This window comes from Peromyscus leucopus, chromosome 3, assembly GCF_004664715.2.
Source record: "Peromyscus leucopus breed LL Stock chromosome 3, UCI_PerLeu_2.1, whole genome shotgun sequence".
Classification (NCBI taxonomy): Eukaryota; Metazoa; Chordata; class Mammalia; order Rodentia; family Cricetidae; genus Peromyscus; species Peromyscus leucopus.
The window spans coordinates 139460065-139484082 of NC_051065.1; the positions used below are offsets into that span (position 1 = coordinate 139460065).

The window sequence follows — 24018 nt, forward strand, 5'->3', positions numbered from 1 at the left end:
ACAGCAGCCACCCAGACTCCAAGTTGTCTTTAGTACGTGAGGCAATAGCTAGTCCCTGCCCTCTGCATACCACCTCTCACTTGTGTGTGACAGCACCCAGCGGGGATGGAGGGCAATCACTGGTCCAGGGGATGAAGGGGAGATGTCCTCTAGAGGATGAAGGGCAGACAGCCTTCCAGGAGAGGAGGATAAATGTTTGTTGAGAGATGTAAGACAGATGGCCAACCCAGAGCAGGCAGCTGGGCACCCGCCACCTTCCAGAGCCAGCACTAGCCTCCCACTGCCCCACACAGATACACAGCCTTTGTTCCTGGGACCCCTTCCACCCAGAGCCTAAAGAAAAGTGCTTCACACCCCTGCTTAGCGAGATTAAACAAAGCACAGAATCTCCTCCGTTCCACAGACTCTGAACTACCAAAATGATCTTTTCCTTACACACACAGAATAAACAACTTAAACTACCTTATAACAATAAAATAATGTATCTTTACATCTGAACCGGGTAAAGCTGGTGTTCTGGGACTAGAACTGCTTAGTAGGGAAATGGCCCTAAAAACCTCTTTCTTCGTCTTGGTTATTTAGAATTCACCCCAAGAACTTCCCATTTTCAATTCAAGTCTCAAACAGTTGAGATTTGGAAATACTTCACTTTTAAGAAAGGGTGGGGGAGCGGGGAGAGAGAAAGAGAAAGTGTGTATATTTAGATTTTATTGAATTAAGGATTCTTTGATGCCAACAAAGTAAACTTAAAGTCATGACAAAGGAAATAATGGAAACAGTCAAGATTTCTCATGCTTAAATCCTGAACTTGGATCATTCAGAGACAATTCTTGGAGTCGGAATGATTTTTAAAACAAAATGGTTAGGCTTTTGGTTGTTCAAGATAGTCCTGAGAATCACACGAGAAACTTAAATGGAGAACTCCCTTCTTAGTTAGTTCCTGTAACTATGCAGCATGGTAGCTAAAGGCTAGACTGCTGGAAGGAGTTATGGTTTGGTGTAGACAATCCCAAATCCAGCTACCTTTTACAGGAAATAGTTCCTTTCCCTGAGTCACTGTGGTTTTAACTCCCCACATCCCTAGAATGAACTGTATTACCAAAGAAATTATCATTATTAAAAAAACAAAAAAACCAAAACTAAAAACTGATCCCCTTGCATGGACACAGTAAAAACGATCACTCCAACCAGTCAAGGCCCAAGCCTGCCTGCTGAAGTGGCTTCACCATTCTGACACCTTTGGCTGTTGAGTCATAAGACTCCCTAGGGAAGAGGTTCTTTAAATTACCAAATTACATAATTGTTCTTCCCAAGTCCCAAATGTTCTTTTGTGGTTTAAGATAAACTAGCGTTTGGCGATTCTTCCTGCAAATGAATTACCTTTTGTAACCAAGGCTCCAGGAAAATTAACTCCTCAGTTAGTTTTCCAACCTCCATGTTGGGGTTATATCATTCAGAAATAGAGATAATTTATAAGAGAGGCAGAGACCACTTTCTATTTTTTAGATGTTGTCGTTGCCATACACACAATATCAATATCATCATCATCATCATCATCATCATCATCATCATCTCCTCTTTGATGGTAGAAGGGCATTCTGTATTATGTCAGTTGCCTTTTTACTACTAATGTATCGCACCAGAGGCTTTCAATATAATTGATCAATTAACTATTGAAGGCAATTTCAGACTCTGGAAAACAAGAACCTGTCAGGTAGTTTCCCCCCATCAGTGTCAGAACTTCCTGACCCCAAGTTCCCTTCTGATTCTGCTGTAAAGCTGTTTAAACCTTGCCTGAGATGAGCTAAAATCCAAGAGAACACTGTACGCTCTCTGAAGACCATTGGTTTACTAAGAGGGACAAAGTAGTTGAATTGGACATGTGGTGGTTGTATGGAATAACACTTCATGGCTAGAATTCTACAAAGCAAGGGAGTGTTCATCGACCTCTCTTGATTTCTTCTTCTCCATTTGCTGTGAGAATCCCCCTTCTCATGGGAACCTGAAGCTCTGGGCATAAAGCTGTCACTGGAGCCATGTTGATCTGTTACCATGGAGATCACTCTGGTAACACACAAACCTTCCACTAGTCCCGACAATCAAGTGCCTCACTCTGACTCCCAGAAGGATTTCTTGGCCCCCACTCTCACCAGTTTAAAGTTCATTTCTGCTGGGACTTTGCTTCACAATGTTTGGAGTTTGGCTTTTAAATGTCATTAAAAGTCTGAGGACTCAGAGACAAAGACGGGGGTGCCGAAAGGCACCTCAAGATTTTAAAGCAATGAATTCCGCATATGACAATTATCCCCTTGAGTTATGGACTAGGTTATGGAATCACTGGACGAAGAGCCAAAAGTAAAACATGCAGTGGGGTGGCATGGCAGTACAGCTTACTACTTACTGATCATCTGAAACACAGTGCCTGCACAGCATCCGGCCCATGACTGTTCGCTGTGAAATGTTAAAGCATTACTCATGTTAATCTCTACGAAGTCCCCACGTTTCCAGAAACGGGAATTCCTACACGTGGCAATGCTGTCTAGTCAGTCTGTAAAGAAGACCCAAATGGAGGTGTTAAAGCTGGTCGTGACTACAGCTTGTCAGGACCACCCCGGGTCTTAGGCAAGCTCACTGGTTCATCCATGAAGGTGAAACACAGCACTTAGTTATTCTTGATTTATGACACTGCACGGGTGTTCTTCTGGGAAACAGAGGCTATAGGATCACAGGTTTGGAGGCCAGAGTGGGCTAGATGAAGAGTTTATGGTCAGGACAGGCAACTTACTAAGGAACTAGCTCAAAACAAATCAGGAGCATCAAATAAAGCTACATTTTACACAGGACCTTGATGCCTTGCTGGAAGATCTACGTTAATTTCCCTTAAGCCTTGAGGTTATTAAAGATAAGTAGAGGAGGAGAAGCAGGAAGGGCTACTGTCTGGAAGACGTGTGTCACTGGGTTGGTGGAACTAGCAAGGGCCTCCTGTTGGGCATTCTGAGTCATGAAGGGAAGGCTGGAGCTGACAGGGTTAGGTTCTGAATGCCCAGGCTTCAGGATGGGCCTACACTACACAAAACTATAATGTTCTCTGGCTTCCTTTATAAAGGATGGGTACAGACAACTCCAGCATACAGGGCTTGAGGTGAACAAAGAGGGCGAAACTTCCTATGTTGAACTCCCAAACATGAAACGCAGGCCACTTCCTACATCTGGGCCATCTGGGGTCTGAAGGGTGCAAAGAAACTGTGAGACAAAAGGGAAGGCATGGTCAACTCTGGTTTCCAAGGCTTGGTCGTCTGCCTGGGGAGCACAAGGCCCAGGTGAGAGGCTGCTAGCTCACAGCTGACAAGTCAGCTCCCTAGCACTAGTGTTGGGAGAGCAGGGACCACCAGACATAACGCAGACTCACTAACCGGCAATTTCCCTGCTTTCTTCCTCTTCCCTTCCTTCTTTATCGAAAGGAAAGGCTACTGAGTTCCATTCACCTGCCAGTCACCTTGCTCCCTTTAGCAGCTCTTCTGGGACTCCTGGTACCACAGTCCTCCTAACATTTCCTCTCCTGCCTCAGAGCACCAGCTAGGAAAAGTATCCCTGCAATCCAATAACTGGGGTTCAGGAAAACAGTCCCCACTTCTCCACAAGGCTCTGCCACTTCCCTTCTCACCCCCAAACAAAATAAACAATCTCCTCTAAACCCCTCCCCCCCAGCTACTTCCTCACCAGGGGAGCAAAGCAGCAAATTAGCATGTAGATTAGTTATAGAATTTCACTGACATCACCCCACCCCATTCTTAGGACCAAATGGGGAATATACCATAATGAGGGAGAGGAATTTTTTATAAGACCCTATTGGCTGCTAAAAGGCCTATGAAAAATTAAAGTGAGAAATTAAATTTCTGAGGAGAAGAAATGGCAGCATTTCTCCCCTTCCTATGAACTCACAATGATACCTACATAGTACCTCACTACACAGGCCACACACTAACACCGACGTGAATCTTTCATAGTCACATGCCACTGAAGTTCATGCTTTTCCCCTCAGACTTTCTCCTGGATGTCACCCACATAAGTGACTTAGAAAGAAAAACTGTTCTTGATTGAAAAATAGTTTGGAAAATATATATCTCCCAAGGGAGAATTAGCAATGAGAACAAAGAGGAAAAATTAATTCAGAGTGTGTAAGCAGCAAGTTATAAAATATTAGAAAGATACCAACATAGACAAAAAGCTTATTTATATAGAGAACAGTGAATAAAATCAAACACAGGATGGAGAACAAATGTCCAGAGCCAGGGGTCGTGGCTCCTGGGAGACTCAGGCAGGAGAACCGCTGTTGGGTTTGAGATCAGCATACACAATGAGACCTCGTTTCAAAAACAACAAATGTACAGGGGTAACATTGAAGTATTGCTATTTAATTAATAAGTCTGATGTTTCACAGAAAAATAAAAATACACATTTACTTAATTAATAAGTCTGATGTTTTATGGGAAAATAAAAGTGCATTTTCTGTAATTGCCACTCTCCTGCACGCAGGAGGTGCTCAGTGCACATTATCTCTGTTTTTGCTTTCTCAGATGCCTCTAGCCTTAGCATTGAGCACGTGGCTCGACAATAACAGGAACAATACAGATGAGATGCCCTCAAGGGATAAAGTCTTCGGAGAAAACAGACACTTTCCATTTCTGCCTCTAGCATCATCAGTTCCTGGCTCCACGTGGGGCCACAGTTCCAAGTACTGTGTGTCACCATAAGCTCAGTATTAAGGACTTTGTGTGTGCATGCACCGGAACCCATGCACTCATGTGGGTTTACATGCACATATGTGGAGGCCAAAGGTCAACCTCAAGTATCATTCCTCAGGGGCCATCCACCTTCTTTTTTCAACATGCAGCTCTCACTGGCCTGGCATTTGCTGATAAAGTAAGTAAGGATGGATGGTACTGAGCCCCAGGAACCTGTCTGTCTCTACCTCCAGCACTGGGATTACAGGCATGCACCGCCAATCCCGGCTTTTTCATGTGTAATCTGCAGACAAAAATCAAGTCCTGATGCTTGTGTGGCAAACACATGATTGACTCAACTAACTTCCCATGTCTGTGTCTGTGAAGTGATGACAGGGTCACATATCCATCAGGCTTGTTGAGAGTAAAACTGAGGCACCTCATTACAGCTCTGGTTAACACACACTACACCCTGTAACCCCCATCTTTATACACAAAATCAAACTCTCTGGCATCTCAATTTCCTTAGGTTAAAATGAGGGCTCAGAAGATTTCGAGGCAATATTAGTTAACATTCTTCCTTAAAATAGACAGAATATGGAAGGCAGGATGGTATAGCAGCCCGAGTGTTATACAACATAAAATCAAATGGGCTGACCATCAATACTGGATCCTATCTTTCAAGTTCCTTTGAACAAGAGTATCCATGAAGGGCAGCTTTAAATGAACAACCATTTAGAAATAAATGTCCCAATGTCCTGTGAGAAAAACCAGGGCCTCAAGATAAGTCCTCAGGCGGGGGTGGTGCATGACTTTAATCCCAACACTTGGAGGCAGAGGCAGGCAGATCTCTGTGAGTTTGAGGCCAGCCTGGGCTACAGAGTGAGTTCCAGGACAGGCTCCAAAGCTACACAGAGAAACCCTGTCTTGGGGAGTGGGAGTGGGGGGGGGGAGATAAGTCCTCTTGAGGAAAACTACCAAGTTCAACCATGGTCCCCATTATTTCCATGTCAATACCATCAGAACCCCCAGAAAAAAAATCACTATAGCTGATATGTCTGCAAAGCACATTTTCCTGCTTATCTCACACATACTAACAAAATCTGTCTTGCTTTTTGAGGCAAGTTTCTCCATCTGAGATGCTATTGTTATACAGGGCACATGTCTTCCTGACTCCTTAGAATAGAAATTATAAACAAGTGCAAAAGGCAGGGCCTGTGGCTAGAGAGATGGCTAGTGGTTAAGAGTCCTTACTGATCTAGCAGAGGATCTGAGCTCAGCACCCACATCAAACAGCCCATACCCACATTAGGTGGCTGCCTTTAATGCCAGCTCTAGGAGGATTTGGACATGTTACACACACACACACACACACACACACACACACACACACACACACAGAGTTAAGTCTTTGTTAAAAAGCAGGACCCCTCAAAAGGGATTATACTCTGTGAGCGTTACAAAGAGGTGGCTTAGGTTCAGAGTCTAACATCCTCTGGTACTGGAGATGAGCAACGGAGGCTCACATGGCTGAATAAAACTGAGTGGCAGCCAGGATTGGACTCCAGCCTTCTGTCCCCAAGTCCAATGCTTTCCGTGCTACACCACACAGCCATCCGAAATGTCTAACTTGGTTATTCTTCTCCACCAGGCCCAGCTGGGCTGTATAGAAAGAAAATCTCTAAAAAAATATTCTCCAAGTTGATCTGTAAATATAATTCTACTATCTCAGCCTAATATTGTGTCTCAACCACAAAAGAGCTCACTGGTGGACTAATGAAAAAAACTGGAGTTAGAGATGTTTACAAAGTATGTTTGACATCAGAGCCTGATTTCTATGTAAGAATGAAGAAAAGCTATCACTGCACTCATTGCAGGGATAAGGGATCTGAGACCCGGAAGTTAAGGGACTTGGTTACACAGCGCTGACTAAATAGTGCCAGAACTGACAATCTAGTAGTTGATTTTCAAAGCCTGTACCTATTTGATCCTATTGACCCAAGTCTAGTTAATAATGGCTGCTATTTGTTGTATTAGGAGAAAGAGGAGGAAGAGAAGGAAAGAAGGGAGAGAAAAAGAGAAAGAGAGAGAGAATAAACATAGGATGCTGGGTGTAGTACAGTGGAAGAGTACTTGCCCAGGATGCACACCCCACCCTTAACAAAACAGGAAGGGGGGAGAAACTGTGTCCATGAGACACCTTACTAAGTATGGTGGTGCACACCTTTCGCCCTAGCACTCAGGAGGCAGCGGCAGGAGGATTACATCAAATAAGAGGCCTGGTCTATGGCAGAGCCAGGACTATACATCCAGACCCTGTCTCAAAAACATAAGCAACTGCAACCAAGGGTATCTTCATGTCAATGTACAAAACAAAAAACAAAACCCCACTACACTGGCTGACTGAACTGCAGAAAATTACATGCTCAGCACAAGATCATCATCTGCCCAGTGCAGAGAGAGCTCTATTTTCTTGAACAAAGCCTGCTTCAGCCAGCTCTGAAATAAGAATAGCAGTTACATGTACTGCCTACAAGATTTTTAAGGGCCAGCCAGAGGAAATGGCTGAAGCCATCCTCCATCATTGCTTATGTCAAGAGAAGGATAGAGGCCATTTCAAAGTCTGGGCAGCCCGGGGTTGCACCATAACCTACAAGGAGGCTCCAAGAACACCAAGGATGGGTGAAACCATAAGGAAAGGTGACAGGAGGCAGGAAGGATGCCCTGGGCCTCCCTGAGGCTGCTCCAAGCCTGTTAAAGACAGAGATGGTGGTAGCTAGTGGAGGGGGGGAAGGGGGGAGGACGGGAGTGTGTGGGAGGCTGTGAAGGAAGGTGTGGGGGGGCAGATATAACGTAGCATATAGAAACCTGTCAGGATGGGATTTATTTTTGTTCTGTGAGGGAGTATAATAGGGCTTTGCCTGCACTCTCAATAGCTGTTTTGAAGTGAACCCGGCTGGTATGTCTTTAATTTGTCATTTCATTATGAAACTGTTTCCCTTCCAAGAAGCCTTCAAGTCAGGAAGCTCTGTCTGCCCACACAGGAAATTCCTTTGCTTCAACTTCCCCAAAAAGGAAATTTCCCTCCGAAGTGAGCCCAGCATATGCCTTTGAACAGGGCTGTTTCAAGAAACTTTGGCAGCCGAGTCCCCAAAACACCCCTGGCTTTCTGCTGCTGCCGGGACCCAGGGATAAACAGTTGATCCCCGGGCCAGTGGGTGGGGACCCCACCAAAGCTCCCATTCTCTGTCCCCTCGTCCTCTAGTGCTGCCTATGAGACATGAAGAGCTTAAATCTGCCAGCAGAGACTGTAGTACCTGCCATCCACATCCATATATATGACAGATAGACGACCACACACACACACACACACACACACACACACACACACACCACATCACATCACATCCAGGCATCCCAAGGTAGTATCAGCACAATCACTTATGGCTCACACATAAGACTTTCGATTTCTGCCAGAAAGAGAACAGGATTTCAACTGACTGTGGCACACAAAAACAAACCAGCAAGGGACAGACCCTCCACCATGTCTATTACCCAAGAACCCTCTGCTCCGGGTGATGGGATTTTCCACACAACTTTTCCCAGTGAGGATTCTAAGTGAAACATGGAGGGGGGAAGTCTTTCCAACCACAGCCCTATAAGAATTAATCTCTCAGACATCTTGAGAATAGCTAAGTGGTGAGAATCCAGAGCAGCTGTGCTACAGTGAATTTTATGAAGCTTCTGAGCAGAGAAGCTGCCAAACTTGCATTTAAGTTTTTAATTTTCCATTTCAAATCACTTTATTTAAAAAAAAAAAAAGAAAAGAAAAGCTGTGCAAATGACTGATCTATCTAAAGCAAGGAAGGAAGAGACAGCGTTGAACTCAACCTGTGTATCAGGCAGTGGCCAGAGAGGCGTGGACAGATGAGGAGTTAAGGCAGCCCTGGATTTTCACCCTGCAATTAGAGGGTACTAGAGCGGCAGCATGCTCAGGGCTGATCTTATTACACCATTCATGTGCCAGGGCTCTGAAGGGATATTATTTACCAGGAAACAGAGCAGTATTTAAGAGACTGAAGAGAATCATAAAGCTCACTAAAATCTCAATATATGAAGCTTGAGGTTTGGACTTGTGGTAGATGTTTGCTGTGGGGTGGTTTTAAAATGTTTACTTTGGTGAGTTATCCTATTTTTCTAAAATTTATGAAGTCTTAACCACAGTTGAGTCTCTGAGGGGAATGTGACATTGTTTTTCATTCCTTTCATCTAGAAAACAGGGCTTTGGTTTACAATGGGAAGAAAGATATAAAGAGTCTGAGGGGCCGACTGGACTGCCTACCAGCTCTGCGAGTGACTTTGGCCGAATTCCTTAACCTCTTTAAACTGGACGTTTCATCAGTAAAATGAGGATAATGGAAATCAGCTCACGGGGCTGTCAAAAGGACTCAGTGATACATAATCCATGTTCAAAGTGTCTACAGTAAGCACTCGGTAAGTAGAAGTCCTTAGTCAATGTGAAGTGTTATAGAGGATTGTTCCCCCAAATTCCACATCCTGAATCCTCATTACACAGTTACCCTGGTAAGGTTAGGGTTTCCCTAACCCCTTCACTGAGATTTGAATTCACTTGTGAGAATTTATACTGGCAGACTCGCTACTTCTGTCAAAGAACCACAAAGGGCTAGAATTCCCAAGATGACGTGCCTTCAGGATGCTCAACTTGTCTGGCTTAGATCAAGGCTGGCAGTATCTAGAGGTAACACCTGTGCATGGTCAGCAGCAGACTGACTATTCTTCTTAGCCCCAGGGCTTCGGGGTTACAATATTTTTGTCTTAATCAATCAAGGGACCTGGATTTTCTGTTTCTTCATATGTTTGTCTCCTCCATGGAGAAAAGCAGTCTGAGTAAAATTACAGGTTATTTCCAACTTAATCACCTCCCTTGGCCTTCCTTCCGTGTTAGCTATGGATACCTCTGATGCAAGAGAATTGAGAGATTTAATAAACTAATTTCCACGAAGCTGGGACTTGACTTACTCGCCACGTCCACCCAAGGCACTGTCTACATCCCTTTTAAAAATGGGGCTAGACCCAGGATAGCTAAAAGAATCCTATACGATAAAGCAACCCTTGGAGGCATCACCATCCCTGACCTCAAACTCTACTATAGAGCTATAGTAATAAAAACAGCTTGGTACTGGTATAAAAACCGACATACGAACCAATGGAATCGAATTGAAGACCCTGACATTAATCCATGCACATATGAACACCTGGTTTTTGACAAAGGAGCCAAAACTATACAATGGAAAAAAGAAAGTATCTTCAACAAATGGTGCTGGCATAACTGGATGTCAATATGTAAAAGATTACAAATAGATCCATATCTGTCACCATGCACAAAACTCAAGTCCAAGTGGATCAAAGACCTAAACATAAATCCAGTTACACTAAACTTAATAGAAAAGAAAATAGGAAGCACTCTTGAATGCATTGGCACCAGAGACCATTTCCTAAATAAAACACCAACAGCACAGACCCTAAGCACAACAATTAATAAATGGGACCTCTCGAAACTGAGAAGCTTTTGCAGGGCAAAAGACACAGTCAATAAGACAAAAAGACAGCCAACAGAATGGGAAAAGATCTTCACCAACCCCACATCTGACAGAGGATTGATCTCCACAATATATAAAGAACTCAAGAAACTAGACATCAAAGTACTGAACAGTACAATTAAAAAATGGGCTAAAGAGCTAAAGGGAGAATTCACAAAACAAGAACTACAAATGGCTGAAAGACATTTAAAGAAATGCTCAACATCCTTAATCATCAGAGAAATGCAAATCAAAACGACTCTGAGATACCACCTTACACCTGACAGAATGGTTACGATCAAAAACACCAATGACAACCAATGTTGGAGAGGATGTGGAGCAAAGGAAACACTCCTCCACTGTTGGTGGGAATGTAAACTTGTACAACCACTGTGGAAATCAGTATGGCGGTTTCTCAGAAAATTAGGAATTGAACTACCTCAAGACCCAGCCATCCCACTCTTGGGCATATACCCAAGGAATGCTGATTCATACCATAAAGATACATGCTCAGCTATGTTCATAGCAGCACTATTTGTAATAGCCAGAACCTGGAAACAACCTAGATGCCCATCAACGGAAGAATGGATGAAAAAAATGTGGTACATATACACAATGGAGTACTACTCAGCAGAGAAAAACAATGAAAGCATGAAATTTGCAGGCAAATGGATGGAACTAGAAAAAATCATCCTGAGTGAGGTAACACAAACCCAGAAAGACAGTTATGGTATGTACTCACTCATAGGTGGATTCTAGATATAAAATAAAGAACAATCAGACCACAAAAAAAAAAATGGGGCTAGAAGGATTGCTCAGCAGTTAGAACACTTTCTGTTCTTACAGTCGTCCCCCAGCGCCCAAGTGACATTTAGTTTGCAGCACCCACATGGTGGCACTCAACCATCCCTAGGCATGTATGTGATGCACATATGTACATCCATGCAAGAAAAGTACTGATATACATAAAATTAAAGGAATAAATCTTAAAAAAAAAAGTGCTTTAATGGAACCAGGTGGAAACCTGGCACAGAAGAAATGTCTTCCAAAGGTGGAAATGCAGGCACTAGTTCATCATGGCCAGATATTTATACCCAAGGCACTCTAAATCATTTCAACTGGGTGACCACATTCCCTGCTTTGGTAGAACACTGGCCCCGTTCACAGATAACTACAAGCCCTCTGTCCTCGGTGCCACGTCAGGCACTTGTGAATCAGAACATTTCTTCAGCAAACAAAGATGCCAATAAGCAGACAGTGACAGAGCTGTAGGTACAGTGTCAGGGTCACAATACTCCCCTGTATCCTTCATGTTCCTTCCTCATAACATGTGGCCAGTATAAATCATGGCAGGGGTTTTTGAGACGTAGATATCAGGAGTAACCACTGACATAATCCCAAAGACACACCACATACACAAGCATGCACATGCATGCAAGTTTATCTGAGGTAAAAATGTTCTCTGCCTAGGAATCAAAAGAAAATCTTCTTTTATAAGGTCCAAAAATACAAAAATCTGTTTAATTTTTGTTGGTCTCAAGTTCCAGTCAGCATATGATCAGAGCATTCCAGTAGTTTGATGGTCTGATCCTGCTGCCTACCTCCTGAGTGCTGGGATGAGGGGCATGCATGACCATGCCTGGTTCATCTAGTGTAAGGGATGGAACTCGGGGCTGCATGCACACTAAGCAAGCACTTTCCAACTGAGCTACACTCCCAGCTCCCAGATATAGTGTGAAAAGAACATCCATAAGCCCAAGTCTCAAGTGAGGAGAACATCTCAGGGGATTTCTACTTTTGTGATCTTAAAAATTCCTCTAAATGAAACTCCAAATACTTGGATGAATGAGTATTTATACCACAGCCAAGGTTCAAGGTCAGTGAGAAGCTCACACAGAATGCATCTTGGGGAGTCTGTGTGGTGGCCTCCCCACCAGCTTGCATGAAGAGCAAATGGAATTCTAGGTGGGATCTCAGCACTTCCACAGGAAAAAGAGGGCAGGGTTTTCTCCCCACTCTGTCTACACCCAGCAGGAAAATGCCCCCACAGCCAGATGAACGCCCCAATCCTCCAGAGAAATGGATATGTAAATTCAGTGCCCCGTCTGAAATAAGATTCACTGGGAGCGGGACAGAGATTCTATCTCAAGAGGGTCAGCACCAAGTCCTACGTTCATCTGTACTTCCTTCCTGGAGTGTCTGGTGCTGGTGACTCACTAGCTACAAAGGAAGACAGAACAAAATCCTCTTATCAGTTTTGTTCACAAATCACAGTGCTCTGGGCAATCTCTTTCTTCCTAATCTTATATCCCCCTTGGACAGCCCGTGGCAACTCTGGGATGATTCAAGGAACTGGTTCAGATCCGCCGTTTAGAAATAGTTTCTCAGGTGTGAGTTTTCATGCCCAGGGGACGGTCTGAGTGTCACAGATTCTCTGCAGAGGAGGCAGATGGAAATGTACTTTAAAGCTCGGCATCAAAGCCTTCACTTTAGAAGCTGAGAGCCTTCAACCCTTTGCCAGCTCGGCCTTTTTTCACCATAATTAATTAATGCAGTATTAATTGTGCATGTGTTATGAGGCTGGCTGAATCAGGAGGATCATGAGGGTTCTGTGTTGGTCACTGGCTCTGTAAAGCCCAAACCCAAGCGGACAGCATCCAGAGGGAGGAAGACACAGACCACAACAAAAATGAACACGCCCTGAGTCATAAGGGGATTCCCACAAATCGCACAGTTGGGATCAAGCAGTTACCAGAAGCTGCACCTGCATGTAATGCACTGGGCAAAGGGCCAGCTCACAGGCAATTCTCAGGTCATAAGGCGGGCTCGGGTGGGGGATGAGAGAACAGAGGAGCAGGCCTGAGACTGGGCTGCATCGTCCTGGACTGGCATAAGGAAGCCCAGCAGAGGCAGTGGAGAATCCCTGCAAGGCACCCGAGTGGGCACCAATTTCCATCCCATCAAACATTACCTTGTCTCAATCACAGGCATCCCAGAGAAACATCCAGCAGAGCCAGACTCTAGATTTCCATATTTCCTTGCAGGAGAGCATCCTCACACAGCAGTCACAGCACAAGCAGAGGACAATCTCCTGCATCATCGAAATACTACCATCTGCACCAAAATTGGAGGCAGAGCACTGGAAATCCAATGAATGAACACCATACGTGGTGTCTGTAGATAATGCTTGGCAGTTGAGAAGCTCTGTGCTTCTCTGAAGTCAGAATAATATAAGATGTGTGAGTCAGGAAGAAACTTGGGAATCACGGGCTCAACCTCCTTCATTTTACAGATAAACTATTTCCCAGAAGAAGAAACTGTGTCAGGAATGATCTTGCACCATAGCCAAATGAGGCCAGAAGCCCAGAGAACTGACTGGGAGAGCAGCAGCCCTAGGAGTCAGCGTACAACGTCCTGGAACAAATGCCACATGGAGAAACTGAGGCACCAGCACACCAGGTAATGTTCTGAAGCATGTCAGCCGAACACGGACTACGAGAAAGTTCGGTGTCGTGGTTTGTAAATTCAGTGTTACAATCAGAATTCACACACCTCACCTTTACAGGTGCTCAGCAGTAACGTGAAGCGGAGTGGTTTCTTTTTAACAGGTGGCAAACTCGTGCAATGAGAACCTCTGTTGGCTTCATTAAATTTTTGTTTCTAACATTCTAAAATTTATACTTGAAAAAAAATGTGTGGCAGATAACAGTATACCCACAGGATTGGATCTTCAAATTTATCTGCTTCTAAGTTCAAGAGATTATTTGGTTTGTATCTCTGATTTTATCCCCCAGGGTTTTCTTGTCAGTTGTTTATACCAATCTTGCTTCATTTTTTTTCCCCTTCAAAAAGAGAAACAAGGAGAGCTTTGATTTTTCTCCTTCTAACCAACAGCTAGAATGAAATAACTAATTAGTTCCTAACACATTTGAGAATTGGGATGATGAAGTGGGGAAAGTCTGGTCTTGGGACAAGATGTAGAGTCAGGTCATGACTTCTCTATCTTCTCTGTGTCCTTGGGGACACAATGTGCCACATTTGGGCTGCAAACGCAGGTGTGATTATTCAGACTAACTTAGAGGTTCCTGGCACACGGAAGTGCTCTACATATAGCAACGGCTATTAGTCCTGCCTGCACACAGCACTGCCACACAGCCCCCTGGACGAGTGTGAGGACTTCAATACGGGTGACCTTGGAATGGCTCCTGGGATGAAGCACCGCTTCAGTACGCTGCCAGTTTGGTTATCATGACAAAACAAAATGAAACAACAAACAAACAAAAATTTAAAATGGTACTTGAGATCTAGGCATAATGGCATTTGCCTGTAATCCCAGTACTTGGTGGGCAGAGGGAGGAAGATTCTAAGTTCAAAGTCATCCTCAGCTACACGAGTTCAAGGTCGGCCTATGCTACAGAAGACCCTCTTCCAAAAAACCAAAGTATGGTTTAATACCCCTCAATACTTGTTCCACAAGCATTTTAAAAAACAAAACAATTGTTAAATTTCTCCTTATAAACCTTCACCCTCCTCAGCAAACAGCATTAGTCAGTATTCCAACATCACAGGTTGAGAATTAACTTCTGGTGAGGCCAAGAACCCCCAGCATGTGTTTTCCTCCCCGGGGTCCTCCCTGCATCTATCTTGCATCCACAGCTCTTTAGCAGTATCACAGCTCTTGGTCAGCGGTACCCACCGTCAGTATCTGCAGTATCTAGTTCTATTATTGGAATGCAGTAATGCCAGCTAACAGCTATTAGCATCCATGATCTGGAGGAAGCAGAACGGAGACCAATTTCAAAAGAAAGGGACTTATTCTACCCTCCCAGGCTGGAAGCGGGGATGCGAGGTGGAGGTGGCTGACAGTGCTGGGAGTCTACACTTGGCGGTTCGGTCAGAGTCAGGACCAGTTTAAATCCCCAATCTTGCTACCTTGCTTCAGACGAGATGTGTAAAAGAATCCCAAAGCACTCATACTCGGCACAAGCAACTGAGAATCTAAGTTCGCCTAGGACAGCAGGGACACCAGCAACAACACCAGGAGCTTTCTGCTAAAGTCTGCTTCTGGAAGGACACAACTGTCCCAGGCATTCCCACCAGGAATCTCAAGAGTGAGTTACAGAGGCAGGTTCACTTCAAGCACAGAGCAAAATGGGAGAAAACACATGCTGCTTGAGAACAGGAATTTTACCGTATTTGTATAAAGTCAGTTCACTATTTTTTTTCTGAGAACGAAGAGGAAAGTGGGGAGGCCAGGAGACCATAGGACAAGCTGACATCACACAGGATCATTACCACACCTGCCAGGGGGGCCAACAGACGTGGATGTGAGCCTGCCTACAGTTATATGGGTAGGACTCTTCAATCTGCAGGGCCTTAGCCTGTCAAGAGAAGGCCAGAGAATTCCTCAGGATTAGAAAAACCGGAAGGGAGACGGCAGAGAGAAACAGAGTGGAAACGAGGTCATCTTCCGTTGACCAAGTCTCTTCATAAAACTGACTCTCAACGTCTCTTCCATCTTTCAACGCTTCTGTTTGCCATAACCCTTCAATGTGGAGTCCGGAATAAATCAGACATCTCTGGGTTCACATACTATGATGGTTAATTATGACTGTTGACTGTATTGAGAACTGTTTAAAGGGCCTGAAGTTAGGCGAGAGATGTGATGAAGTTGGAAGGGAGGAAGTCGGGGTGTACTGGATCAAAACACATTGTATGGAATTCTCAAGAAATTAATTAAAATATAGTTGAAATAGAAAAAAAATTCTTAGGGGACTCATGAGGCACACCTCTGAATGCATCTGGGGGACATTTCTAGACACGATTGCATCATCAGGGCTCTGATCTAATGGCTGGATGAATCCCTTGACAGATTCTTAATACGATGGCATTACTGGAAGATGGGGAGAAACAGAAGGTGGAGCCTACAGGACAGGGACAGGTGACTGGGGACAATCCCTTGGGACCGCATCTTGCCCTGGCCTCTTCTCTGTGCCTTTTTCTCTGCTTCCTCCCTTCCCCCATGAGGAAATTCCTCCTTCACAGGCTCTCGCTGCCATCATGTTCCACTTCATAACGGGCCCAGAAACAGGGCCAGAGACCCGAAACCGTGAACTGAAACACACTGTTCCTTCTTTAAACTGTTTCAACCATCAGGTAGCTGGTCAGAGCAGCACCAAAGCCTGGGTGACATGCATATTTACCCCCAAAGCACCAGGCAGGGACAACCAGCTGCCAGTGTCCTCTAAGTGCCTAGTTCAGAACTCCGGGCAAACCTGATACACAAGAGGTGGCTGTGCTTGCCCTCTGGATCCCATCCCCAAGAGCCAGAGCAACTCTGTGGAAGCTCATGCAGGAGGAACTGCCTTAAATGTACACAGGCCTCACTGCATGAAATGTGAAGTGAAAGAAAAGGTCAATAAACCTCTGGTTATATGTTTAAAAAGAGAGAGAGAGAGCGAGAGACATCTATAAATAGCTGCATTTATTGAAGCTGCTTCCTTATCAGGAAGCATGGAGCTAGGAATTAACGTCTGCCTGCATCGGAAATTCTTTCAGACAGCACACCCAAAAAGGAAATTTCCCTTCCAAAGCATCCTGGCTGTTCTGCTGTGGACTGTTGTACTTATTTATTTATTTTTCTCTTTGAGTTATCTGAAGCATCTAAACTGGACCCTTGCGTTGTCCCATGTGCTGCAAGGAAAACTGGGTCTGTGAGCATTTGGATGCACAACGTGGAGGTACCCAAAGGAAGGTTTAAAGAGAAATAAAGATAAAATGAAAATGTCAGCAGCTTGACCAACTTTGCCAGAAGTCAGTGCTGCTTTAAGGCACTGGCTGGGAACCGGCTCTTCCCCATGCCCTTGCCTCAACTCTGGTGGTGATGTCAACACATGTCACAAGCAGTTGTAAGGAGAGGCCACCTCTGGATCACTGATGAGGGCCAAGGACCCAGCAAGACCTGACAGATCTAAGAAGATGAGAGGGGAAGGCCAGGGAAAGAGACTACGGTTCCAGACTGAGGGAGTTTGTCAATCATGGGGGCTGCCAGAAAACAAATCCTGCTTCTACTGTGAGTCAAGACAATCATCCTCAGTACTAAGTCGGCAAGCTCAGGGTCTTTTCCCTCATGAGAGCAACATCCAGCAACGTGTGTCCTTCCCACCGAGTTTGAAAGGGAGGAAGCTGCCTGTTAAGTTGCAGAGGTACCCACAGCAGACCACTCATGAGGTACTTCCCCTCCCCGTTATCAGATATTATGCCAGTGTTACACATACAAACTCTGACATTTACAAGAACCTCTCATTGGCACACGTTATTAGAAAGTTAGTCTTGGAGAAGCTGAATCCTCTACTTGGAAGACACTGTGCTGAGACTGAAGCCCATTCAGACTAATCCTATAACCATGATTTTTATTTTTTCAACGGGAAATCCCAGGAGGCAGTGATGGCCCCAGTAGCCAGGTTATCTCGGTAAAACACTGCTCAATATGAATCACTGGTTGTGTCTCACTCTAAGAGCTGGTCCTTTAAAACCTTTACCTCCAACCCTGTCATTTGGCTGCTGAGATACACTGAATTTCAACCTGATAGCACAAGGAAATGAAGAAAAATGGCCAGCACAGCATCTGGACAGAAACAGAAAGAGTCCTTGTAATGGGACTGCCTGACACATTTCCCTCCTCCTTCTGAAAGGGAGATGCTAGCCTGATGAAGGCTGAGCACCTGTCAATGGCCAAGTGGCATCTCTAGAGCCATGCCTGCCACTGGACCCTCCATCCGCCACTGGGCCCTCCGTCCATCACTGTCCATCCATTTGCAGATTACTTAATTTTCCAGTCTGTATGCTTCCTGCTAAGAAGGCTAAAAGATACCTTGTGAAGCAGAAATCACGCTAGACCCTTTCTGTCCCTTGTGAACCTGGACAAGTCCATTGGCTTGAGGCCAGATCAAGAACACTTGCTTACCATCATATGATTAAGTAATATGTACATATGCATCTATTTTCTTTATAACACCATAAAATATTAACCATGATTTTATTTAGCTCTCATGGCTGTCTCTGCTTTTGAGAACAAGTATAACTTCAAAGTGTATAGAACTGTGGTTCCAGCCAATTAAAACAGAGGCACCACACCCTTTGCTGTGTGCAGGTTCTGGTGGAGTTCACTTGCCATGCAACTGTCTGAAACCCAGTCTCCCTGCTGAAGATGCAAAGCAGCACAGAGAGGGTGGGCAGCGAGGCTCCCACAGGAAGGCAGACAATTAAATTATTAAAAACGCACAAGCAGGAGTAATGTAAGAATTTTAAAGATTCACAAGGAAAGGAAGGAGAGCCAGGGGACTGTTTCTGGTGTCCTGACTCTAGAAAACACAGGGCAGTTATTATGGCTATTTATTAACCCACAACATCATAAACCAAAGCCCTATTAAATATGACGAATGAATCCGGGGTCCAGATGTTTTACTATCAACTCATTGGGACTGAGCAAGGCCAAACAGACAGAGTAAGATGCAAAGTCTTCAGGCAAATGGCATTAATGTCGACCTATGATTAAATGTGATTAAATCAACTAAACATGAAATGATCATGTTTAATAGAGGTTTAAAAGAAGGCACTTAACTGTTTAGATTCTGCTCTACACATCTGAAACCCATTCATCTTTCTACTGTACAGCCCAGCCTGGACTTCAGTGTTTGAGGCCTGGTACTTGAAGGGCTCCTATGAACATGCTGTGAATCTGTTAAGGTTTGGATCTTTAGATCTCTAGAGAGTCATATACCAGAAACTTGGACACCAGCCTATGATATTATTAGAAGGTGGGGCCTAACAGAAAGAAGCTAATGACTGGAAGGGGCTATGGGACCCCGGATCCTTCCCTTTCCCGCTCCCTGTCTCTGTCTTTGCTTCTTGGAAGCCATTACCTTATCATGGTGTTCTGCCTTGCCGTGGGCCCAGAACAAAGCAGTCGGTGGCCACAGATTACAGACTGCATAAGCATGAACCAAAATAACATTTTCAACCTTCTATTTGCTCAGACATCTGGTCATAGGGATGCAAATCCCACAGAGCAGCCTCTCCTGGGAGTACAGTAGTAGCACCTTGCAGTGCCTCACTTCCTAGCAAGGTGACAGAAGGTAGCTTTCCAGCAGACTAAGTCCCTCCTTCACAGGGTAAGCCCCCCCCCCCAGGAGAACAGGGAAAAGACTTTCCTTTTCCAGACAATGATGAGGACCAACTGTGAACCTGACCCAGCACCCCTGGGGTCCCTCAAGGGTTCTCCCATCTAGGAAGGATGGTGCTCAGGACAAAGCAGGTCACTTGTTGTTCATGGCCTGCTATGACTATTCTCCAGTCCTCTCACCCTCGGGCTTATAAACAGTTCAGCACGCTTTATGGAAGAAGGAAGGAGACGAGGAGGAGGGCAAGCATGCCCTTTCTATCCTCTGCACAAACATTATCCGTCCTCCAGTAAACAGGGAGGTCAGCAGCGAGACTACTAAACAGCATGCAGTTGTGGGCACTGAGGACCAAGGTGACAGGGACTCTCCCGCCAAGGCCTGTATGGCCCCTGCATCTCCTTTCAGGGCCTCCGAACCATCACTTAACACTTGCATCATTTACCGCTTCGCTTTTATCACATCTGCAAACATAAGGCAAAGCCCCTCTTTTTACCTCTCCAGGCTGGGGCTTCAGTTTAGACCTGTGTTTGTGAAGGTGGTGAGGCTCTGTGAGAATCCCAGCTATGAGACAGATTCCCGCCCTCCCCGTTTCCAAATCTTACTTTAATTTAAGAATGAGAGAAGAAAAGAGAGTTAAGAGCGAGGTTTAGCTGGAGATCAAGATAAACAGCAAGAAGAAGCTACTGGGAGCAATACTAGCCTGGTACTTCTTTTGAAACAGGCCTCTGAGAATGCTCCCAACCTCGCAATACCATAAATGTCCTGCTGCTGTCCCGGCTCTCATATTCTTCCCCGTACTTTCCACGCACATTCTACTGGGAATTGTCTGGAATCCCAGATCAAAACAGCAGTAACTTAATTCCCTTGCTATTTTTTTTAAGGTTCGGAAACTCAGCTGGGATGCATCTTCAAGTGTACGGCCCAACTTCACAGAGTCAGAGACCACTGAGTTCCTCAAATACAGTAAAGGGTAGGCAATCCTGGCCTAGAAGGAGGAGGAGGAGGGAAACTGGGCTAGCTCGCCTGGAAAGCCCCGGCAGAGGGCAGACAGCAGGAGCCTGGGAACCTCTACTTCTAGAGGATTCATTCCAGATGTTGAAACCAACCATGACACAGCAGGGCTCCTGCAGACTACCACAGGAGAGCTATCACTTAAGCTGGACTGCCACAGCTGAGACATTCAGGCAAAACCACTGACTGCCCTAGCATGAATCCATAATTTACTGATTATCCCCCAGGCCAGCAGTAATGTGCTACAACTCCACAGTGGGTAATTATCTTGGTGAGCATCCATCCAACCATCCAACCATCCAACCATCTGTCCGTCCGTCCATCCATCCATCCATCCATCCATCCATCCATCCATCCAGGGGTGACACATGAGTTCTTCAGCAACAGAACAATAGTTCAGAGAATGGGTTCCAGTCACAAACCCATTCTGGGGCCACATCAGTGCAACTGGCCAAGCAGCAACCCTAAATTTACTCATTCAGGTGAAATATATGGGCATAAAGATTAAGAATCTAAGATGCAGGATTAGACTAGACTGAATGTGAATCTTGACCCTGCCATCCTACTAGTTCTGTGACCAACACTGAAAAATTACTTAAATTCTTGAAGCTTTGAGCTAGGGATAGAGCTCTGTGGTTGTGTGCCCGACTAACATGTGCAAGGTCCTGGATTTGATCCCCAGCATTGTCAAAAAAATAAAATAAAAATCTGTAAGCCTTTATGTGTAACATGGAGACAGCCTTTATGTATGGTATGGAAAGAAGCAGAAAAATCTATCTTTACAAATATTAAAGTAAAACTGAAATAAATAATCTATATATACAAGACTTCATATAGTGCCACAATAATTAGTAGGCATTATTAATTTTGTTTGTTTGTTTTGAGATAGGGTCTCTCTATGAGCCCTGTCTGTCCAGGAACTCAATTTGTAAACTAGGCTGGTCTTGAAGTAACAGAGATTCACCTGCTTTTGCCTCTTGGTGCTGGGATTAAAGGCATGAGCCACTGCGCCCAGCTTATTACTAGTTATTCTGATAGTGTGCTGCAGTTGGTGATATGCTGGGAAGCAGGAGAGGTAGCTCAATGAGGAAACTCCTTTTCTGCCTTCTCAAAGAGAGACTGTATTGATAAGAAAAGACAGTTCTAGGTAAGGATGATGGTGGCGAAGATGAGATCTGCCATCTTTAAAGAAATAAGAACTTTTAAAAGTGCTCTCATTTCCAAAACCAAACATGAAGGAAAGAAAAATTGAAATAAATGACCAGCTCACAGCTAAATGGCAGAGCAAGCTCAGAATGAAGATCCAATTGCCAGTTCAGTCTGCTTGTTAGCTTGCTAGGCTCTTTGTTTTTCTATGGTAATTTCTACAGCAAGGAGCTCACGTATGTTCAAAGGTGGCCAGAGGCTTATCAAGGGGTTAGGATCCCTCCCGGGGGTATAAATATAAGAACAGAAATGGTATGAGGAAAAGTCACCCTGTTTGGGATAACTGTAATTTTTAAGCTCCGTGGAAGCAGGGGATTCTGCTTTCTGCATCTCTGTACTTGGGGTACTTAGAACAGTACCTGGCAGAGCACAGGCTGCCAGGAATGACTGGCAAAATAAGTAAGTGAGATTTGGTAGAGGTGTTCTGTCTGCATGGCATGAGTATGCTCTACCCGAGGTGAACAGTCCTGAAGTAAATATCCTGCTCACAGACGACGTCTGGAGGCAAATTTGCTATTGCTCGCTCTTTCTTTTCCGGTTCTGTCTGCTTTGCTGGTGCCGCAACACTCCCATTTCGTCAGAATGACCCTGCCTGCAGCTCTGCAGACACAGCCTCTGCTTTGCAAGATCACCATGCAGGGTGCAATGGAAGATGAAGCTGTGCCTTTTACCTCCCTGCTCAAGATATGAGGCAGGGCTGTCTGCATCACAGGAGGCCACACTTTCTAAACACTGGCGGAGGAAGGGAGGATTCCAGTGCTCTCAAAGCCCCAGAGGGATGCCAGTAATCATCCTTACTGTAAGCAGAAGGGATGACCCAGCAGTACTGTCCGAGATCCACCCCACCCCCCAACGCGAATCATGCATCCCCTGTCCCCAGTTGTCCCCTACTCTCAACAAGCCATCTTCTGAGGAGGGACAGATAAAGAAAGTAGGACAACCTGGGGACCGCTATTATGCCAAGGGACAGTAAGCATGACTATTTGACATTCGAGTCATTTTAAGCTCTGTAGAAGCAGGAAATTCTGCTTCCTGCATCTCTGTACCTGGGGTACCTAGGCTTTGCAAAGGCCTAATGCAACCCCAGTGCTCTTTAGAACTTGGGCATGTGCCCTTCAGACAACATTCAAGGCAGAAAAACTGGCATTTTCTTGGACACAGTGATGAGGGTGGGAATCAGGTGACTCGTTTTCTCTGGATGCTCCAGTCACATTTTATCCCCTGGGCTAGGTACCAGCAGATGAGGAGCAGCCAAAAAGGACACAGCAGGGCTCAGTGCTTTGGAGACTGACACTGGTCACACAGGCATGTTGGTTCCAATGCTCTGCCGAGAGACGCAGTTGAAGACTGAGATGGAAGGGGATGGAAGCAAAAACAGGGGTGACCTGGGGGAGAAGGTTGAAGCCATTGAGGCAAAGTATGGCCAAGAGAAGGGAGAGAGGGGGGAGTAGATGAGCGAAGACAAAGGAAAGACATGTGACGGTACATAGAAGTGAGGGGAAGAAAAGCAGCCAGGGTACGGAGAAACGGAGGGGAGAGGGACCCTAGAGAAGGGAAGGCTGTGGCTTAGAAACGAAGTGGGGGTCACTGGAGGAGGGTGGCGTGGCAAGTAAAGGTGCTTTGCCAGGCAAGCCTAAGCCTGAGTTCACGCCTCCTCGGAACCAACGGTGGAAGAAGAGAGCCAGCTCCCCAAAGATGCCCTCCGATCTCCACATATGTACCTTGGCACACACCCCGACACAATGCTTCCCCTCTACACACACAAATAACTTTTAAAAGCAATGAGTCTGAATCTACAACTGGATAAAAGAAAATATGAAGCTGGAGTAAGTATGAATTTAGAGATAAAAACTTCGAGGGGAAAAAAAAAACAACTCATTTGACCTCCTAGATTACATTAACTCTGTCATATGTTAGGTATTTCTAGCTTTTTTCCCCTGCAATGTCCTTATCAGATACGAATGAAAATATTCAGAAATTAGGGACAAGAATCTCAAACTTCTCAAAGCCATTATGAGGTGAGGGTCAAAGACTCCAGGACAGCTGGCCAAGTCCCATGAACACCATCTCAGGCCCAGAGCTTCTCCTTGGGATCCACCGGGCTCAGCATTCTGTCAGTTCTTCCCCTTCCCAACTCCCATCACCTGGAAGGCAAACACTCACGCAGGTGCGCTGGCAGGTGGATCGAGTCTTCCTCCATCCTGAGCGCTCGAGGCACTGGAACATGAAGTGGAGTGGAGGAACCGTAGCTTGCCACTGGACTCTCCGGAGGCGTGTATGAAATTCGTTCCTGCT

General features: G+C 45.1%; 1 protein-coding gene across 1 annotated transcript in view; it reads right to left on the minus strand.

The window, feature by feature from the left end:
- The window catches only part of Etv6 (ETS variant transcription factor 6), a 238139-nt gene that overhangs the window by 112645 nt on the left and 101476 nt on the right, over nt 1–24018 (minus strand). The window contains exon 2 of the mRNA XM_028894477.2: nt 23887–24016. Within this exon, the coding sequence (XP_028750310.1) occupies nt 23887–24016 (130 nt within the window). The remainder of the gene's footprint in view (nt 1–23886; nt 24017–24018) is intronic.